We start from the raw sequence: 18,583 nt of genomic DNA, 5'->3' as shown, positions 1-18,583 counted from the left end.
ATAGACAATGAATGAAGCGATTGCACAATTAGAATCGAGTATTAAAATGAAGCCGTGTAATAAGTCATGTTGATTAACATGTTTATTCCCACAAGCACTGGTGAATACTGAAGCTAGGTAGGTAGTAACAGAGAGAATTATGAATGATGAATCAGTATTTTGTCATAGAATAAGACATTTGCACTTCATTGCACTAAATTATTGTACATTACAATCGTGACTAATCGGAAAAAATAATCAAGTGATTAATCGACCAAAATAATGGTTAGTTGCAGCCCTAAAGAAGACTATAGCAATGACTTAAACTTAATTTTACCAAAGATATTAGCACTTTTTCAGAATTATCTCTGCATTATTTCTTAAAAATTGAAAAAAATATAAAAAGTTTAAAAAAAAATGCAGCATCTCACAATGTGAATAAAATAAATATAATAATAATAAAAAAAAAAAATCTGAATCCACCCCCTTAACTGGATCAGCCCTGTATTTTCACGAGTTTATCCTCCACCACTCAGTCATTTTGGAGTAATCCTGCTAAAAGCCTGAAAGGTTATGACAGAACTAAATATTAAAATACTATACTAAAAAATAGGAAGCATGTAAAATGGTGCTACATAGTTTTTTATATCAGATTTTAAACCATGAAGTGAATGATCAATTTAAAGCGTGACAAACAAACTGCTGAGACAAACCTGAAGAGAAGGTGAGCGAATGTGAAAAAAGGGTTAATAAGGAAAATGAGCTGTTTGTTCCATAAAACGTCAGAACATTTTGAAAAATGTTGATCAGTGTTTCCCAAACCCTCGAAATAATCATGTTGTTTTGTCCAGAAACCAAAATGTCTTATTTTTAATGATTTCTTTGTTAAATGGAGCAAAGAAACCAGGGGAAAAAAATCAGTGAGCTTGTTATGATTCATTTAGTAATCAGTTAATTATTGATTAATGGTTGTATCCCACAACATAAATGTCTGTAGTTGTCGACTAAACCTGACAAACACTCGACTCCTTCCGCCAAAACCAGTTTCTAAATTTAAATAAATCAACCACTGAAAACACGACAACGGCGTCAATCAACACAGTGCACGATTACAATCAAATGTGTTATCTACACAAAATTTGACCCCAGCTCTATTTATACAATAGCAGAGAGTGTGTGTGTGTGTGTGTGTATGCTAAGCTACCTAGCATCCCTTGATAATAGACTACCATGAGCTCCACATGCTGAACCAGACTCCTCTGTTAAATATTGCGATTTTAGACATTTCCCTGGTAATTGTTGGAGATTAACACACATTTTTAGGATTTTGTACGTCTCTTTAACTGATCTACTGTTCGGTTCCCCTCTATATCCAACAGTTAGTTTTTTATATCTACATATGCTTCGACATGACTACGACAAATATTCTATTCATTTCACTACAGAAGCGAAGTCGTACGGTTATCTGCAAAAAGTCTAGTATCGTGCGTCCCTCAACGACACCCGATAAGATCTATCCATGCTTAAATCTCTGATATAAGAATACGTCTGGTGCTTTATCTCACTATAATACAGCCTTTTTCCTTCAAGACCTTCACTATTACAGGCTTCAGTTTTGTTTATGATTACATTTGAGCCAAGGTTTGTCCTACCCTGATATAACTTGTTCAGATTATACCCAGGTTACTTGGTCAAGTTTGACTTCAATAAATGTAATTTCATCTTGGAGTCGCACCTGACAGAGACTTTTAAACTCTAAAGTCACAAAAAAACGCATGTTATTTGTTATGATGGCGGCAACAACTTAGCAAACACTCTGTCTCTATATCAGTACATCTCTCATGTTACTAACTGTTTTCCACAATCAAATTACTGTTAACAAATGGCTTATCAGTACACATGAGGCCTCTGGGGCCCAATCTCAAGGCGGTACCCCACTTTTTTAAATTTTAGATACTTTATTAATCCCCTTTTGACCCATCCTAGAATTAGGAGCAGTGGGCTGCCACACTGAGTAGCGCCCGGGGAGCAATGGGGGTTACCTTGCTCAGGGGTACCCCAGCCCTTTCGACCTGGTGGGGACATGAATCGGCGACCTTCCGGTTACAAGCCAAGTTCCCTCACCACTTGGCCACAGTCTGCCCTGCTTAAAATGCTGCTCAGCAGTTTGACTCTTACCTAGCAGCTGCACTCCACGGGTCAGACCATACACATCGATCAGGGCCCACAGTGGGTCGGCCGTGCGCACTCCGCTGAAAAACAGCATGGGACTGGACTCATTTATGCGGTAGAAGACTCTTCCCTTCTTGTCGACCCAGAAGGCGATAACGCTGCCCTCGTTGGCAAACTCCTCAGGCAGGGCCTTAGCCCAGAAGCCACTCTGGGAAACCAGATCGGGGCAGGCATACTTCGGCAGGTTGTCTGGGTTTATCCTCGACGGGTCTTTGGAGGTGAAGCCCAGGCGCAGAGCCCCGCTCCAGCAACACTGCTTTTTAGTAATCTGTGGAGAGGAGAGGAAGGTGGGTATGATTGGATTATGTCATAGAAGGTAGTGCAGATTATTATTTGACTAAATGGCTGTAAATCAACTCAACTTTTACTCCTAAAGTGACTCTATATGTTTTCTCTCTGACACAGAAAATATACTGGGGTCTAAATGATTAATATTTACATTTTAGAGACCGTTAAACAGAAGATTCATTGATTATTAATTGATTGTTAAATTTATCTGCAACTATTTTGATTATCAGTTTGAGTGTTTTTTAATACATTTTTAATAAAAAAAATTTTTATTGTAAATATTTCCTGGTTTCTTTGCGCCACAACAACAAAGAAACTATTAAAACAGAACAGAACTGAACAGATTGTGGGCCGAGCAAGAAACTTCATTATCTACTGGTCTGTCTGTCCTCCATGTGAGGGTCACGGGGATTGCTGGTGCCAATCCCAGCTGACATAGCGTGAAAGGTGGGGTACGCACTGGACAGGTCACCAGTCCATCGCAGCGCTCACATACAAACCAATGACTCACACCCTCACACCTATGGTCAATTTAGGGTGTCCAGTGTCCAACTAAGCCCTGCATGTATTTGGACACTTTGGACACAGAAAATGTTCACATTCAAACCTGAGTGTGGGAAGAAAGCGCTGATATTGATCACATTGATAATTGAGTGATTTACCTTGAGGCGGACTTGCTCATACAGTGCTATGGGCCTGTTGCTGAAGGTGATGGCGTTGCAGAAACTAGCCTGCCTCTTTACTGATTTTTGGGCAACGTCCATGACAATTTGGGAACCCCTGGCGTTTGGATGGAATAGAAGTGGGCTGATGGGAAGTGGCCCACCGACACTGCCACACTGGATGGGCAGGCACCTCTTGGGTTTGTGGTGGCATCGGTGTGACGTGGACGGGAACGGGCCGCCCAGGGAGTCTGAGGCAGAACAAGAAAAAACACAAAGAAAGATTAGTCTCACAAAATATGTCATAAGAAGAAGCAGGAGCACACACATTCACATCAATCACAGCTTATAGTTTTTTCAGATTTAATGAACAAAAATTGGATCAGCTATCAATGTGTAAACTCAGATTTTATGAGCAGTAATCAGCAATAATCCCATTCAGAATATGAAAATCATATCTCTGTCCAGGCTCAGACTGTGCTCTGTTGTTCTTCAAGTGTTGAGCACAGACTATGGCTGATGATATTCAGCACAAATCAGGACAACAATAGCAAATGATTTTGACTTAAATTAACATTTATTGAACAAAACTTATGGTCTGTTTCTCCAATCAGCATTTTGCTTCTCCATCACAACGCACTGAGCACAAAAACCTTTTAAAACCAAAAAAAATGACATACCCGACAATGATATAAACATACTAATATCAGAAACTGGAGTATTGACATCAGTGGTTTTACAAACGAAAACAAACTTTATAGTCCAAAGAACAAGACATCTTTTTTTTTTTAAAAAAAAGAGCAGAGCATGAAATACCAACACCCAAACAATCCTGTCACAAGTTCCCAACAAGACTTAATGTCCCATAAAATTGTGTCATGTGATTCATCCCCAAACCCGGCAGCTCTATGGCTGCCTGCCAACACTCAGGAGGATGAGCACAGGAGGAACGTGATCACCACATGCATGGTCAGTACGTTTCTGAATAGCGTTTGCATTAAAGAAGAGGGGAGGGGCTTAGGGCTACAGCAGCTGCTAGAAAATAAATGGACTGTGGAAGCTTTTATAGATTTTCCAGAGCTTAGAAATGCCAGATTAAAATGACTGAATTAGTATTCTGCGGCCAAACTGAGCTGATACTCTGCCGCTTTGTTATATATTATCATTCACGCATGGGAAATGATTTCCTGTAGTTTGGGGATTTGTGTTTGATCATTCCAGGATTTTGTGGTGAACGAGTTTATTTATCATTTGGTTGTGCCTACTTTCGCTCTCTTGTTCGCTGACGCACATTTTCCACACCGACTTCTCACCTGGAAAAAACACTGATTAATGGCCAGTCTCAGGACCAATATTTATACAAAACAAATCACTAACTTGGGCAAACAGATCCGTCTGTCATAGAAGCCAGTAAAGATCTGGGCACAGAAATCTTCATGTGACACGGTTCACGTGATTTAAATACCATGCTCTTATGGGACCATGGTTCACATGCACAGAAAATAAAGGTTCAAAATATAGGTTCACTTATTGTGTCTGCCCCCTTCAGAGACCATTCACTCTCACATTCACTCCTACAGTCCATATTTGGTTTTGGACTGTAGGAGGAAGGATTTGAACATGTGACCTCTGTGCTGTGAGGCAACAATGCTAGCCACTGCGCCCACCGTGTGGCCCTGAGGGACATTCAGCTCCACAATGAAACTTCATAAGACAACACTGTACGTTTAAGTGATGAAATATTGTTGAATATTATCTCAGATTTATTGCTGCACCAAAATGTTTTAAATCAGTCTTGGGAAAACATTAGCGAAACTTTTGAGTGGAAATGACCACAATCACAATTTCCTGTTGTGTGCTTGTTTCATAAATGAGGAACAATAAGAGTTCGAGAGCAATTTCAAGGAAATGTCTTAGAGCAGACATCCCATTTATACTGATTTGATATCATTATTGAAATATTTGCAATGGAAAGAATGACCTTCCCTATCAGAAAGATCAGAACGTGTATTTCCCCGAAATGTCCTGCTTTTGTTTAGGTAAAACTGCTGTTTTTCAGATTTTATTCTATCATTTTTAACTATCGTTTTATGCATGACAAAAACTAAAAAGAGGTTTGAACAAATAATTGAGCGACGCACGCGTTTTCCCCTGCACAGCTGCAGATGTCATTTAGTTTCTTGTGTAGCGAGATTAGCATCATGTTGTGCAAACTCATGTCACAGCAGACGAAGATAGAATTTTCCTTCATTGTGCGAAATAAATATACATACACGAATAATAGTTGCAGAGGAGTCAAGGAGGCAGCAGCCTATTCAGCCTATGTTTGCCGATATGTGATGATAGGTTTTAAAGCCAGTATCATGCGTCACGAGTGGGCATCACTGTGATGAGCTACTGTCACAGGAAACATTAGTTCTCTGATTTCTCCCTGTGTGATTTGCTGAGGTTGTGATGATACATGAGCAGAACCTCGTGTTTATTCTTGAATTGTCTGTTAGTATCACACCACTCAGGTCTGCTGGGGCTGGTTTAACTCTTCAAATGGTTTAAAGATAACACAGAGAATCGTCATACATACTGTATATAGTCAATATTCACACAACAAACAGATGAAAGCTAATACTGTGGAGCAGCAGATGTCCTGTGGAGACCTGATAAGAGCATACGGCCAGTCTTAGAAAACAGAATGCTCTGTGTTCTCTTCTTCTTTGTCTTCCCTCTTTTCCCTCCTGTCTGTTTCTATCTAATAATGACAGTTCCAGTTTTACGCCCGTAAGCGTGTCTGGTTCAATCCGGCCAAAAACTAAGAGCCCGGTAGAGGCCTTTGTCTTAGGCAGAGCGGCAGGAGAGCAGTTGTTGAGAGCGAGGCACATGGTCCTGGGCAGCTTGAGCTGAATGCATTACCAGGCTCTAAAGAGGCGCAGCTGCTGTACATAGAAACAGCCAATGTGTGAATTCATGTTCCTTAGCAACCACTAGTATTTCAAGGACTAGATCAGCACTATCAGATACAACAGATGCCTTTTGTTTATTGTGACACATTCAAATGTTTATAGTCTGCTTTGTTGCTTCTATACATGCACCAACTGTACTTTATTTATATATTCAGAAAGAGCTTCTAATACATTTTGAACAACCAACTTAACTGCAACTATTATTTCCTCTCAATTCTTTTTCTTAAAAATATGATTTATTTGTTAAATGGAGCAACAACAGAACATATTCACATTTCAGAAGCAGAAATCTATATAATTCTATAAAACAAAATATTGATTATCAAAATAGATTAATAACATAATGAAATATACTTGGAATGTACGGAATGGACAGAATGTACAAAGTCAAAATAATCAACAAGTTTCAATAAGAACAATAAACAATGCTGGCTGTGACGTTTACAGAGTGTCTGCACTATACTGTAATTACAAAGATATTAACATAAGCAGGCATGGATTTTATTAGGTGAGCCTTTTATTCAGTAGCTCTAATGGATTTGTGTTTGTTGTTGTTTCGTTTTCCTCCCGTGTGCAGAGCGTAGTCAGTGCCGATAATGGCTGCATTTACACTGCAAAGTCATTTCCCTTCCATGTGGATTTGTATGTGGAAATAAATCATGATTATGAATGTGATACATGCATTTACATCTACAGATCAGATATTCCCGACAGATCCTCCAAAGTAAGACGGCGGCAAACGACGTAAACACATGATTACACTATCGACAATCATATGACGAGGGCTCATACCACTGCTTTCATGCTTCATTTTGGTCTATAGGAGCCAAACCTGATATGGGACACTTTTGAAAGAAACTGTGAGCAGGTTATAGGTAAATATAAAAGGAACCAAAGAACTTTGAACTGTGCCTTTATTCCTTTAAAGGTAAATTGTGTAAAATGTATTAAAGAAGCAGAAGCTGAATAACTCTTTGTTGCCCAGACTTGGCTCCTGATATAAATGGAGCCAATATCTATGTCATGAAAAATCCATACAATGAGGTGCACTGCAGCATCACAGCTGATCTAATTACTACAAATCATGCATCCATGTACTCTGATGAGAACATGTTAGCATCATTCAGACAACTGCCTCTTAATAAGCCTGCGAGTGCACACAGCGGGTTAAAGGTCAAGGATATCTTCTTATGAACAAACAGTATCTCACACACATCACAATACACAGACCTGTGTGTGGCTACCACCTGTCATACCTCACTGAGCATCTCTGTGGAGCAGTAAGCTAATCTCTCACCCTTTCATTTAGTTGACGGTGAGTGAGAGCTGAGCTGTGTGTGTGTGTGTGTGTGTGTGTGTGTGCCCTCTGTAGACTAGTGTTACTCCTGAACCATCAACTTAGTGGTCGACTGTGCAAACAGGAGGATGAAGGACAAGCATTCAAATATTTGCTCTATATTAGGTTTAAGCAAATCCAATGAACAGGTTGTGGGAAACAAGAACAAAAGCTAAGATTATACTGTGTGGACAAATATGGTGGGTGGTGTATTTTAAAGGGGTTTGTTTCTGTCCTTATATAAAGGTTTTATTGTTTGAAGAAGCAGCTGAAATTCACTTGTACATATTGCTGACCCACTTCTGCATTATGTAGCTAATTTTAGCAACACGTGTGTGATGAGTCTTTAGCATTTAATCATAGCAGCCTATCACTGCTTATGGAGCAAAGGTAGTGGAATTACTGAACCACTTCCTCCGTTTGTTGCTACATGAAGCCTGGTGACGGCCTCACTTACTTCTTCTAATTATTGGAGATGATAAGTGTGACTCAAAAGAAGACTTATAAGACTTAGTGATATGGGAAAAAAATCTTATCATGATATCATATTTTCTATATAATTTGACATTGATGTATATCATGATATGAATCAAATCAAAAGTTCTGTAAGGCTGGCCGATATGCCTTATAAATAATATCGGCATATTCTTAAACTACAGTATATCCTAAAAAGAATGATATAGGAACACATAAAGCTGCAAACAGGTTGTTTCTCTGGACTCATGAAAAGTGCGTGCTTATCAAAGGAGAGTGACAATACACTGTTAATACTCACACACTTAAAACAAGATGTGAGTAAACGGTGGAACGGCGCCTATTAAATGCTGGAAAGAAAATATTTTCATTACTTAAAATACATTTCACTTCAGGATACCTGGTTTATTTCCTTCTATGGCTTTTTAATGTTAAATGAAGGATGTTTACAGGTGTTTGAAACTATTCAATTGATTATAAATGTGGTCAAATAAGTGTTATTAAGTGACTTTCTTAAATATTTTGTCAATTCCATGTATCTCAAAGCAATGCTTATTAATGCAACAGCCTTAAGATAGTTTCATGTCACCATTGATAAAATACAGATATATTGCCCAGCTCTAAATACTTACATGTGTGTTATTTAGAACCCATTGGTTCTCAGTGATCCAATCGCCAATGTTCAGGTGACGGGTAGATCATGACCTTGTCACCTTGTTGAGTAATCACAAATGTGAATCACGTACACACTTATGTATGATATACGATGGAATAAATTGTGATAAACGCTGTCGCTTCAAGTTTTCATTTGATTTTGCTCTCGGCAAATTCATGGATATCATACAAGACAGTGCTCACAGGCCGAGGGTCAGAGGTCACACATGAGCTGCATCATGTTTATATAGCAGTGAGTGGAAGATAAAACATTGTTGTTTTTGTTTTCACTACAATTCCCAAAGTTCCTTGAATGTGTGAAAGATGTTATACAGCGCGTGTGTGTGTGTGTGTGTGTGTGAAACCTGGTTCAGTGACAGTAACTGTAGATCTGTCTGATTCGAGCTGGTGTTACGTTTCCAGGAACTCATTACAGACTCATCACTCATGATGATGACGGTTACGAAATGGCTGCTAGGCAACAGTCATGACTAATCCGTCCCTTCAGAGTTGATGCATGGACAGATGATTCGTAGCCATGGGGATGGGTGCGTGGTGGCCAGGGCTTTCTGTCACGGTCACCAGCCACACAAGCATCAGGTGATCATGTTATTTAAAACGTGACATATGCTATTTGGTGGCTGGCTGCTTTTTGTTTAAATCTGACTCATATTTTCCTCTTTTATTTACTTTATTTCACCCCACAAATTCTGTTCATGTTGGGGACAGGGACAGCAAATTGTTGTTGTTTCATTTGTGTGAATTAAATGGTAAATGAAAATGGTTTATTTATAATCTCTTTACTTAGCTTACACTACAGTTTTACCATTCACACTCATTCACTCACACTTTCATACTCACTCCACTGTCAGGAGCAACGTGTGTTGTTGCATCTATTGTCTTAACTCTCCCAGGCTGCATTTACACTGCGTGGTGTAAGTCAACCAATTGTGATTGATCATTCTCTTCATGGACAGGATTACACAACAATGATCAATAAGTAATAATAGTGTAGTGGCTACATACAGAGCAGCAGATAATTTTGACTGAAAGCAGCTAAGATGCTACTCGTGGCTACAAGTCATCTTGTTGGTCATGTGGATTTGTTTTTGCCCATCATTTGATATCATGATATTAATCAAATCAATATTTCTCTATGGCTTATAGATAATATCTGGATATTTTTAGGCAATATCCAAATACACAAGATGTTTGTGTTTCTCCCGCTCTAAAATAAATGATCTACAGTTTATAATATGCATTTCATACATGACCTGGTTTAATTGCTTGGCTTTAAGTTAAACGAAGAAAATGCACTTGTGTTAGAAATAATGAAATTGCCTATAAATATGGTCAAATTCTGTAATATTTAGGGTATTTCACAAATGTATTCAACATAATATCACAATATTACAATATAATGTAAAATGTAGATATAATATCCAGTACCAGGTACTATTTTTAGTACCTGCTCAGGCGAGGTTCCAAAAGCGTGCCGAGCAGGTACTATGCGATGATTGATCAGACTGCCGGCCACTGACTGGCCAGAGTGCCGGCACAGGAAGAGACGTCCCACACACAAATCAAGCCGAACAGCGTCAAACTATAGATCTCTTAAAACTACTTAACAATCCAAAAAACATGGGTTAATCTCCAACAACTACAGGAGTCTGGTGTAAAGTCACTAGTCACTGGTGTGCGTGTGTGTCGCGTATAAAACACAGTCACCGCAGTTTCACTCAGCCATGCAGTGATGACTCCACCCACGTTAAGTGGGTACTTTTTTTGTAGTGGAGATGCAACCGAATCGTGCCTTGGCGAGTAGAGCCAGTGGAAATACACCATATTAAACAAAACAACCAAAATACAATTAACAGACAGTAGAAGTGAAGTCCTAAAATGGTCAAGTAATACGGGGATTTTCACACACAATCATCTCCAGTGTTTACAGAGAATGAGTCAGAATAAGAAAAAAATATCCATTGGGCAGCTGGGAGGAAATGCCTTGTTGATGCCAGAGGTCAGAGGAGAATGACCAGGCATGTTTGAGATGATAGGAAAACAAGACAAACTCATAACAACCATGTATGTATGCAGAACACCATCTCTGAACAGTAGCAGAAGACCACAACATGTGACGCTGCTGCCTGTACCCAATAAAGTGACCGATGAGTGAGCAATAAATATTAATAAATACAAATTAATGAAGGATTTTCAATCAAAGTCAGTGAGTTGTGGAGGCGTGGAGAACGGCCTTTCACAGCAGTGCCCTATAATGGCACAGTCACATGGATCTCACTCAGTCATTTCCATGTTGCAAATGCATGAAGCTTAAACACAGGGGGGAAAATACAGCCGAGGGGCGAGCTCTGTTACTTCAGATCACATGGTGTGTGCATGCATCCCTGCCACTGCTAAACAACTAAATACATCTGATTATTTAATCATGAATCATTGTTATTCTGCCTCGGTTTGGTCTTCATGAAGACAAATTATATAACACTTGTGTGCTGCATACAGCTCTGTTAAGCAATACTATCAGACCTGAGACGCATTTATCCAATCAAAGTGCTGAATGACTGGGTTTCTTGACCAGTAGAATTTTCTAAGAATCTTCTAAGAAACTTATAAATGTTTCCTGTTGGGAGTTTCCTATATTGTTACGCATCAATACAAACACCTTTATTTTAAAAAGATGTAAACATATCGTCACAAATGTGAACAATATATCACAAATGAATATCATTATATAGTTTTAAGATAATATCACCCACACAATTGCCATTTTCCAATTTGCTGGCCCCTCCTAATTTAAGTTTGAGACACCCTGATATAAATTATTCATCACGCTTTAAAAAAAAAAAACATGGTATACACTGAGCTCAGTGCATCTGCATACTGCAACACACGCTGTTCTCACAGAGCAGACGGTTCATCAGAGCCTGTGCAGACACTGGCCCACTTTGAGTCAATTGGAAGCTGAGAAGTGGAGCTCCCACACACTCAGCACACTCAATTATGTAACACACTCGGCAAACACAGTTGGGACGGGCTGTGGGTGTTTTCCACCTTTCAGGAGGTGCAGCTTTAAACCGTGTCATCTGTTCCTCGGCAACTCACACCTTTCTTTGTGGTGAGCAAGAGAGAGCGACAAATAAAAGTGTAATGTGTAAAGCGTGGGCTTCCCTGGACACTTATCCAATCATAGTCAAGCTCACCACATTGAAAAAAGCTATTCTGTGCTGTCTCATAGACAATCTGTGATAAAGAGCTGATTCTGAACGAACTAGACGTATAAACCTAGTACAAAACATAAGGAAATTGTGTTTGGTCAATTATTTCTTTGTCGTAGCAATGCTTCTTGGCAATAAATCTTATCTGTTGGAAATCCTGTTTATTTCCTTTTTAAAATGGTGCCAAATTTCAACCAGCAGTTGAAGATCAGCCCATGTGTTGTGTTGGTCACTCTGGCACAAACAGCACAGCCAAGCTGATCCCACGGGTGTTCAACGGGGTTGATGTCAGGACTGCAGGCAGGCCATTCCATCCTCTCCACTTCCCTAGTCTCTGATAAACCCCAGCATTGTCATCTTGGTGACCAGCATAAGGAGGAAGTCCCAGGCTTGTAAACACAGTCAAATGTAAGCTATTTTAATGAAGTGTCTGTTGCTTTTTCACATCTCGTCACCATCACTCTGCAGCGAGACATAAGCAAATCCCTGACAAGTTAAAAGTCAGTTACAGAGCTATCAGGTCATAGAGCAGGTAACACTTCAGGTTTACTGACCACACATATTAGAATGAGTCATTTTATGAGGTGTTTTGGCTTTAATCCCCGGGGGATGATGCTGCACTCTCCTCTTCCCTGTTGCTTTAGACTGACCTTCTTTAAGTAATTGGATTTATAATGTGGCTTTAATTAGAACCATTAGCTGGTCAAAGAGGCAGAGGACAGACTGTGAGAGCAGGGGCTAGACTTAACTCCCATACAATATACAATCAGTATATTGAGTACATTTGTATTATAATTAGCACTGGGGCATATGTTTCAAAAAGGTTATGATGAAAAAAAAGAAAAAGAAAAGATTTGATGTAGGATTTCAAACATCAGGCCACATGGTTGGTGTGGTAGTTAGCGCTCTTGCCTTAGCAGCAAGAGGACCCGTGTTCTGTATGAAGTTTGCATGTTCTCCCCATGTGCGTGGGTTTTGTCCGGGTTCTCCGGCTTCCTCCCACAGTCCAAAAACCTGCAATATCGGGATTAGGTTAATTGGACACTCTAAATTGACCGTAGGTGTGAAAGTGAGAGTGAATGGCTGTTTGTCTCTATATGCAGCCCTGCGATGGACTGGCGAACTGTCCGGGGTGTACCCCGCCTATGACCTGAGCAGGTCTACATCGTCTGCATTGGCACTATGGAATTTCTGGTTATGGGTTTATGCCCCAAAAAGGTCAACAACATTCTACTTTACAGCAGTGACACTAATCTCACTTCAAGCATTTCAACAGACCTACACAGTGTTAGCCTGGCTAATGGAAGACTGCATTTCAATCTCATTTTAGAGCGAGTATGAGTCTGGAAAGGGTGTAGTAACCTCCCACATTCAAAAGGCGTGAAAATGCCTCTGTAAGCAACTGGACAGACCGACAACCAACCGACATGCAACTGGACAGACCGACAACCAACCGACGGGTGGAGTCACATTTAAAATGGAAGCAACAGCCAAATTGAAAGACAGCTGCTCCTTGATGGCCACCATGTTGGATGTATAAACATCACTTCTCTGTATTCATTGTGTTAAGCCAGGGGTTAGTGATTGGTTCCCCTTTTTAGGATAATCGCTCCTATTCCAACACACAACTCTTAGCATACATTGTTAAAAGGTAAACATAACCCCCCCCCCCCGGGGGGAATCAAATTCTCAGTTAGCCATAAATCATGTGAAATCATTTCACCTTAGTGTTAGCAGATAGGGGGATGCAGTGGCCAGCCGAAGGAAATCAATGTATGGATTTCCTGATGCATGGCTGCGCACACTGTTTACTACACAGACTGGCCCATTATTGAAAGGTGAAGGTTTTTGTAGAGTGCTTCCATGAGGATCTGAGACACACTCGGTGACGACTGTGCTGCGTTTGCCTTCCGTACTGAAAATCAGCCTGAGACAGGCAAGCTCAGTCTCTGCTGATTTTAACAACTTCATTTACTAACAGCACTCAGTTGTTGATCCACTGCTGATTCCCTCAATACGTTTAATTGAGTTATAATGGACTTTGGTGCAGGTGAGTGAGTGTGGTCAGAAAATGCTAACCAATGGCTGTTTAAATAATTTTATAATAAGCCAGACTTAAGCTGGAGGTGAGCCTTTTGGTCTGTTTTTTTTTTTACTTGTGTCCCTGCGAGCAGACAAGTTTTTATTGAGAATGAAGCTGCCCGTCTGCTTGTTCTTGGCTCAGAGGGCACACACAGTATCTCCAACATGTACAGCACATTAGGGCTGTACAGTATATTGAGAATGTGCTTGCATGTAATATCAGCATCCTCATTTACATATCCATATACATACATACATATCACAGGGACTGCTTGAACTGCAGCAAATTATAAATGCTCCTCATACTAGTTTTGTTTGGCCAAGAACTTAAAACAACACTTTTTCTTTGTTTTCCTTGTAACACGCTCATACCTACCTACTAACTGGTGAGAATTGTCTCTCCTCGGCTCTCATTGACATTACATTTTAATTATTATGTTATCATTACTATTATGTTTATTTAAATATGTATTTATTTATTCAACATTCAGTAGTTAAGATGTTTATTTATTTTTCCATAAAACCAGGTTTCTCTTTTCTTCAATATCAATGTTTATGTATCGAGTCAAAAAAAGCTTTATACACAACACATGTTACATATTTATATTTAGCAAGTGTTTGTTGTTTTCTGTCCACTATTAACCAGTTTATTTCACTTGGGAGCAAAACTTCATTTGTAATTATCTTGTCTTTTATTGCTATTATAATCTATATCAGCTGCTTTTCAACTTTGTTTATTGTAATAATGATTTTCAAGCCATACTGCCTGGCCCAAGTTTACGTATATTGCATGTTTTCTTATTATTCAGCCCAAAGAACACTTTCACAGTCGGCCCAGTGCATAAGCAAACTAATGCCACGTTTCCATCATGGTGCGGTTAGGTTTGATACATTACAGTACAGTGTGACGACGAATGACAACATCAGACACAACACAGCAGACAACACACTGTTTGACTACCTTAAAGTTAAGGTACAGTATTTAAACACATTTTTTACACTGGTTTAGTATAAATAATACAACTATAATTAACGCAATGAATAGTTACAGTGGTAACATTTCTATCAATAATAGTCAAGCACCATACTCTGGTGGTGGGAGGGGCTGGCTCTGCACACTGTTGTATATATTACACAGAATGTCCCTTCAATAAAGAGGGGGAAACCACAGCACAGTATTTGGCAGAGAGGGAAACCCCACAAGTTCTCACTTTCACTACTACACATACACGCATGCGCGCAGGTTAGCGCAGCTGTCCCTTTAAGGACTATACATTGACTTAACAAAGCCTGATCCCTCACCTTAACCTTAACCATAACTAGTCCATGCCTAACCCTAACATTATCCTAACCACAGTTCAAATCTTAGACCCTAAACGTAACCACTTCCTCAGAAAGGAGGTTCTCCCTCATTAGAACCAGGTTTTGGTCTCCATGAGGACTATTGTTTATGCCAGGTAAGGTCCTAAATACAAGTACACACACACACACAATGTACACACGCTATACATGGTCTCCGTGATCATTCTGTGTGTTACAGTCCATTAGGAAACAAGGGGACGCAGCTGTGTCTTATTCTAATTAGCCCAGTGACGTAACAGTGTCGGCGACTGAAGGATATGCTAAAGAAACAATGTTACCTGATATACAGCGCGTCTGTCTGCACGTGACCGCCAATGAATGAAATGTTTCCACGCGACGGAATGAAAAAAAAGCAGCCCATTTTTAAACGAACCGACACCAGCGTGCCTTACAATATACATGCACACAACACTGTCTTACCGTACAAGGCATTTCGCGTCATCTGTCCCCCCATCGCTTTATTCCTTCACGGTGCGTTTAAATGTAAAAGATTACAGTGGGATCTCAGCCGCTGCTGACATGGCTGCACGCTCGCATCAGAAGGTGGCAAGGTGTCTTCTCCGCTCTGACCGAACAGACACACACACACACACACACGTACACACCTCCGTGAGAGGACCAACACATCCGTGAAGACAAGGCGACTCCTCCTCCCCCTCCTCACCGCTGCCACCATTCACAGAGCGGCGTGCTCTCTCCCTCTCTCTCTCACTCACTCACTCACTCGCAGAAACACATACATTTACATAGAAGGTGGAGACTGTATTTAACGCTGTCACTGCCGCCACACGCCGAGTGGAAGAGTGGGGGTTTGAGGTTGAGTATGTGTCTCCTGGGAGTTTGAAAGGGTCGTGGTGGTTCCATGTACTGTATATCACACAGGACTAAACCTCCATGTCAGCCCTTTATTCCAAGCAAATGCAAAGAAGCCATTTGACATGAAAAGCACAGGTGTTAGTGACTGCCTTGACATAAAACTGAGTGGAATAGTTTGAATTGGAAAGAAATAGTACCAAAATAACAGACTGTAGAATTAAGCCCTCCCCTTTTTTTATTTAAGAGCCTGAAAAATATCTCCTGACTCACAGATTCTGTCGCTGAGACCCTCATCCCTTCTTTCATTACATCACGCTTGGACTACTGTAATGTCGTCCGGTTTGGGGTCCGAAGAAAACCCTGGATAGACTCCAACACGTCCAGAACTCTGCTGCCGGGGGTTCTCACTCAGACCAAACCTTGGCAACACATCACCCCCACGCTGAAACAACTCCCCAAGTTCTGGATCATCTTCAAGCTTCTCCTCCTCTGCTACATGTCTCTCCATTCACTTGCTCCACATTACCTCTCCGACCTCCTCCATGTGCACCGTCCCTCCCAGAACCTATGGTCTGCTGACCTCAGTCTCCTCTCCATTCCCCGCACCTGCAGGCAAAGCTTTGGCAACAGGGCTTTCAGTGTCGCTGCTCCAACCCTCTGGAACTCACTCCCTCTGGCTATTCGCCAGGCACCAACTCTGAAGTCATTTAAACTGTTGAAGCGACGCCTGTTCCTGCAAGTTTTTGCCACCTGATTGTTTCGTGTTTGTGTCATTTGATCTGTCTTTTTATGTTTCTAACTGCACAGCGACCTTGGGTTTCATGAAAGGTGCTTTATAAATCTAAATTATTATTATTATTATTATTACAACCTAGTCTCGCGACAATGTGAGAGTTCTATTCAGTTTTGTGTGATATTATAATTGTGAGTGAAGTTGCATGTCGTGAATGTATGTCCACTTCTGACCACATAAACTTCATCCATTAAAGAAATGTACTTTAGATCCATATCATCCATGTTAAGCATGAAATATTAAAATTTCATATACATAAAAAACTTGACAACTCCAAACCATTTTCAATATGCTGTCTCAATAAAAATAACAGTGCAAGTAAAAGCAATAACATTTTTAAGAAACATATATAACCATGCACATTAATTTGAAATGTTAGATTTATTTACTCTCAATTTAAAGCGAATACTTAATTACACACACTAAAAATTAAAGCTAATTTGTTCCTGTAGCATTTTTTTTCTTTTGTTTGGAAAAACCCTGCAACTGATACCCCTCCCATCTGTCTTCTGTCCAGCCATAATCTGGGTCCCACTCTCAGCTCGGGGCCCCAGGCAAACGCCTGCTCTTTCTAACCAGTTTTATCCGACCATGACAAAATCAACAGAATATAAGCTTCAGTTCAACTAAAGGTGTTTTAACCTGTAGTCCTATTTCATGCAATCCTTTCTGTGGACATAATAAATTAGATTACACTGCATACTGTCTTCTACATACAGTGTTAAAATTAAAATACAAGACAGAGGCCCTCGTGGGAGTCTAAGTATGGACCCAGTGCCAAAGAGAGCAAGTGGTCACATTCTTTGCTCTCAGCACTCTCTCTTTCACCTTCCATACTTCCTCATGTGCCTCAGGCCCCTGGCAGACAGACTGGGTGAACCCTACAGAGTAAGGCCACTGAATGAGCTGTCATCACATATCCATAGTGACCTCCAAGCCCTCAATCTCAGACACCACTGTGTTAACTCTGGGCCTGAAGGCACTCAGATAATGGCACTGTGATGGACACACTGCGAGGTAAACTACTGTAGAAGCAACGCTTGGCTCTGTAATTAGTTTCTAAAACACCCTTTTATCTTATTTGTTATAATCCTCGTCGTATCATGTTAGCCATTGAAAAATAAAGTTGTCTGGAATAAAAGGGAAATTAGATCTTACAAAACTGTAATAAACACCACTAGCGATGCACTGATGCCTCTTAAGTACTTGCCTCAGTTTCACTGTGAACAAAAAACAACAACATTGCAGCTATGCAGATACTATTGCAGCTGTTTAAACATTTACAGGGTTATTATTGGGTTTGCCTTCAAAAGACACAAGAGATCAGTATTCTACTCTTATTTCCAGGTATTTACACCCAGCAACAACTTAGAAGATGACCTTGTTTGTAATTGAACACCACATTGAATGAATAAAACTTAATATTTAGTGGCTAATCATTTGGTGTTTTTATGTTTTATCAAATCAAATGTGTTATGATTTCTTCTTCTTTTTTTCATGCAGCTGTCCCTATAACAAGAGATTGGGATTTCTTAAAAATCACAAAAAAAATATCTAATTTATCTGCCAAAACTGTAGACAGGAAGTTGCTAACAGAAGGATAAACTTACAGATGAACACTTATTCTAGTGATCCTGCAATTTAGAGCTTTTACGCTAGAGAATATGTTGATATCATTGTGCACTTACATTCTTACATTCTGAATTATGTGAAAT

At 40.0% G+C, this 18,583-nt stretch overlaps 1 protein-coding gene across 1 annotated transcript in view; it reads right to left on the bottom strand.

Annotated features, from left to right (window-relative positions):
• neurl1aa (neuralized E3 ubiquitin protein ligase 1Aa) overlaps positions 1 to 15,930 on the bottom strand; it is a 43,416-nt gene extending 27,486 nt beyond the window's left edge. Inside the window, exons 1-3 of the mRNA XM_044016088.1 lie at positions 15,680 to 15,930; positions 3,162 to 3,412; positions 2,158 to 2,479 (exon numbers count right to left, since the gene is read on the bottom strand). Coding sequence (XP_043872023.1) covers positions 2,158 to 2,479; positions 3,162 to 3,412; positions 15,680 to 15,713 — 607 coding nt within the window. The 5' untranslated portion in view covers positions 15,714 to 15,930. The remainder of the gene's footprint in view (positions 1 to 2,157; positions 2,480 to 3,161; positions 3,413 to 15,679) is intronic.
• Between the last annotated feature and the right edge of the window lie 2,653 nt (positions 15,931 to 18,583).

Source organism: Solea senegalensis, unplaced genomic scaffold (genome assembly GCF_019176455.1).
Source record: "Solea senegalensis isolate Sse05_10M unplaced genomic scaffold, IFAPA_SoseM_1 scf7180000014146, whole genome shotgun sequence".
In the NCBI taxonomy this organism is placed as follows: Eukaryota; Metazoa; Chordata; class Actinopteri; order Pleuronectiformes; family Soleidae; genus Solea; species Solea senegalensis.
Note: the sequence above shows the minus strand (reverse complement) of the source record. Positions and strands in the feature narration are given on the sequence as shown.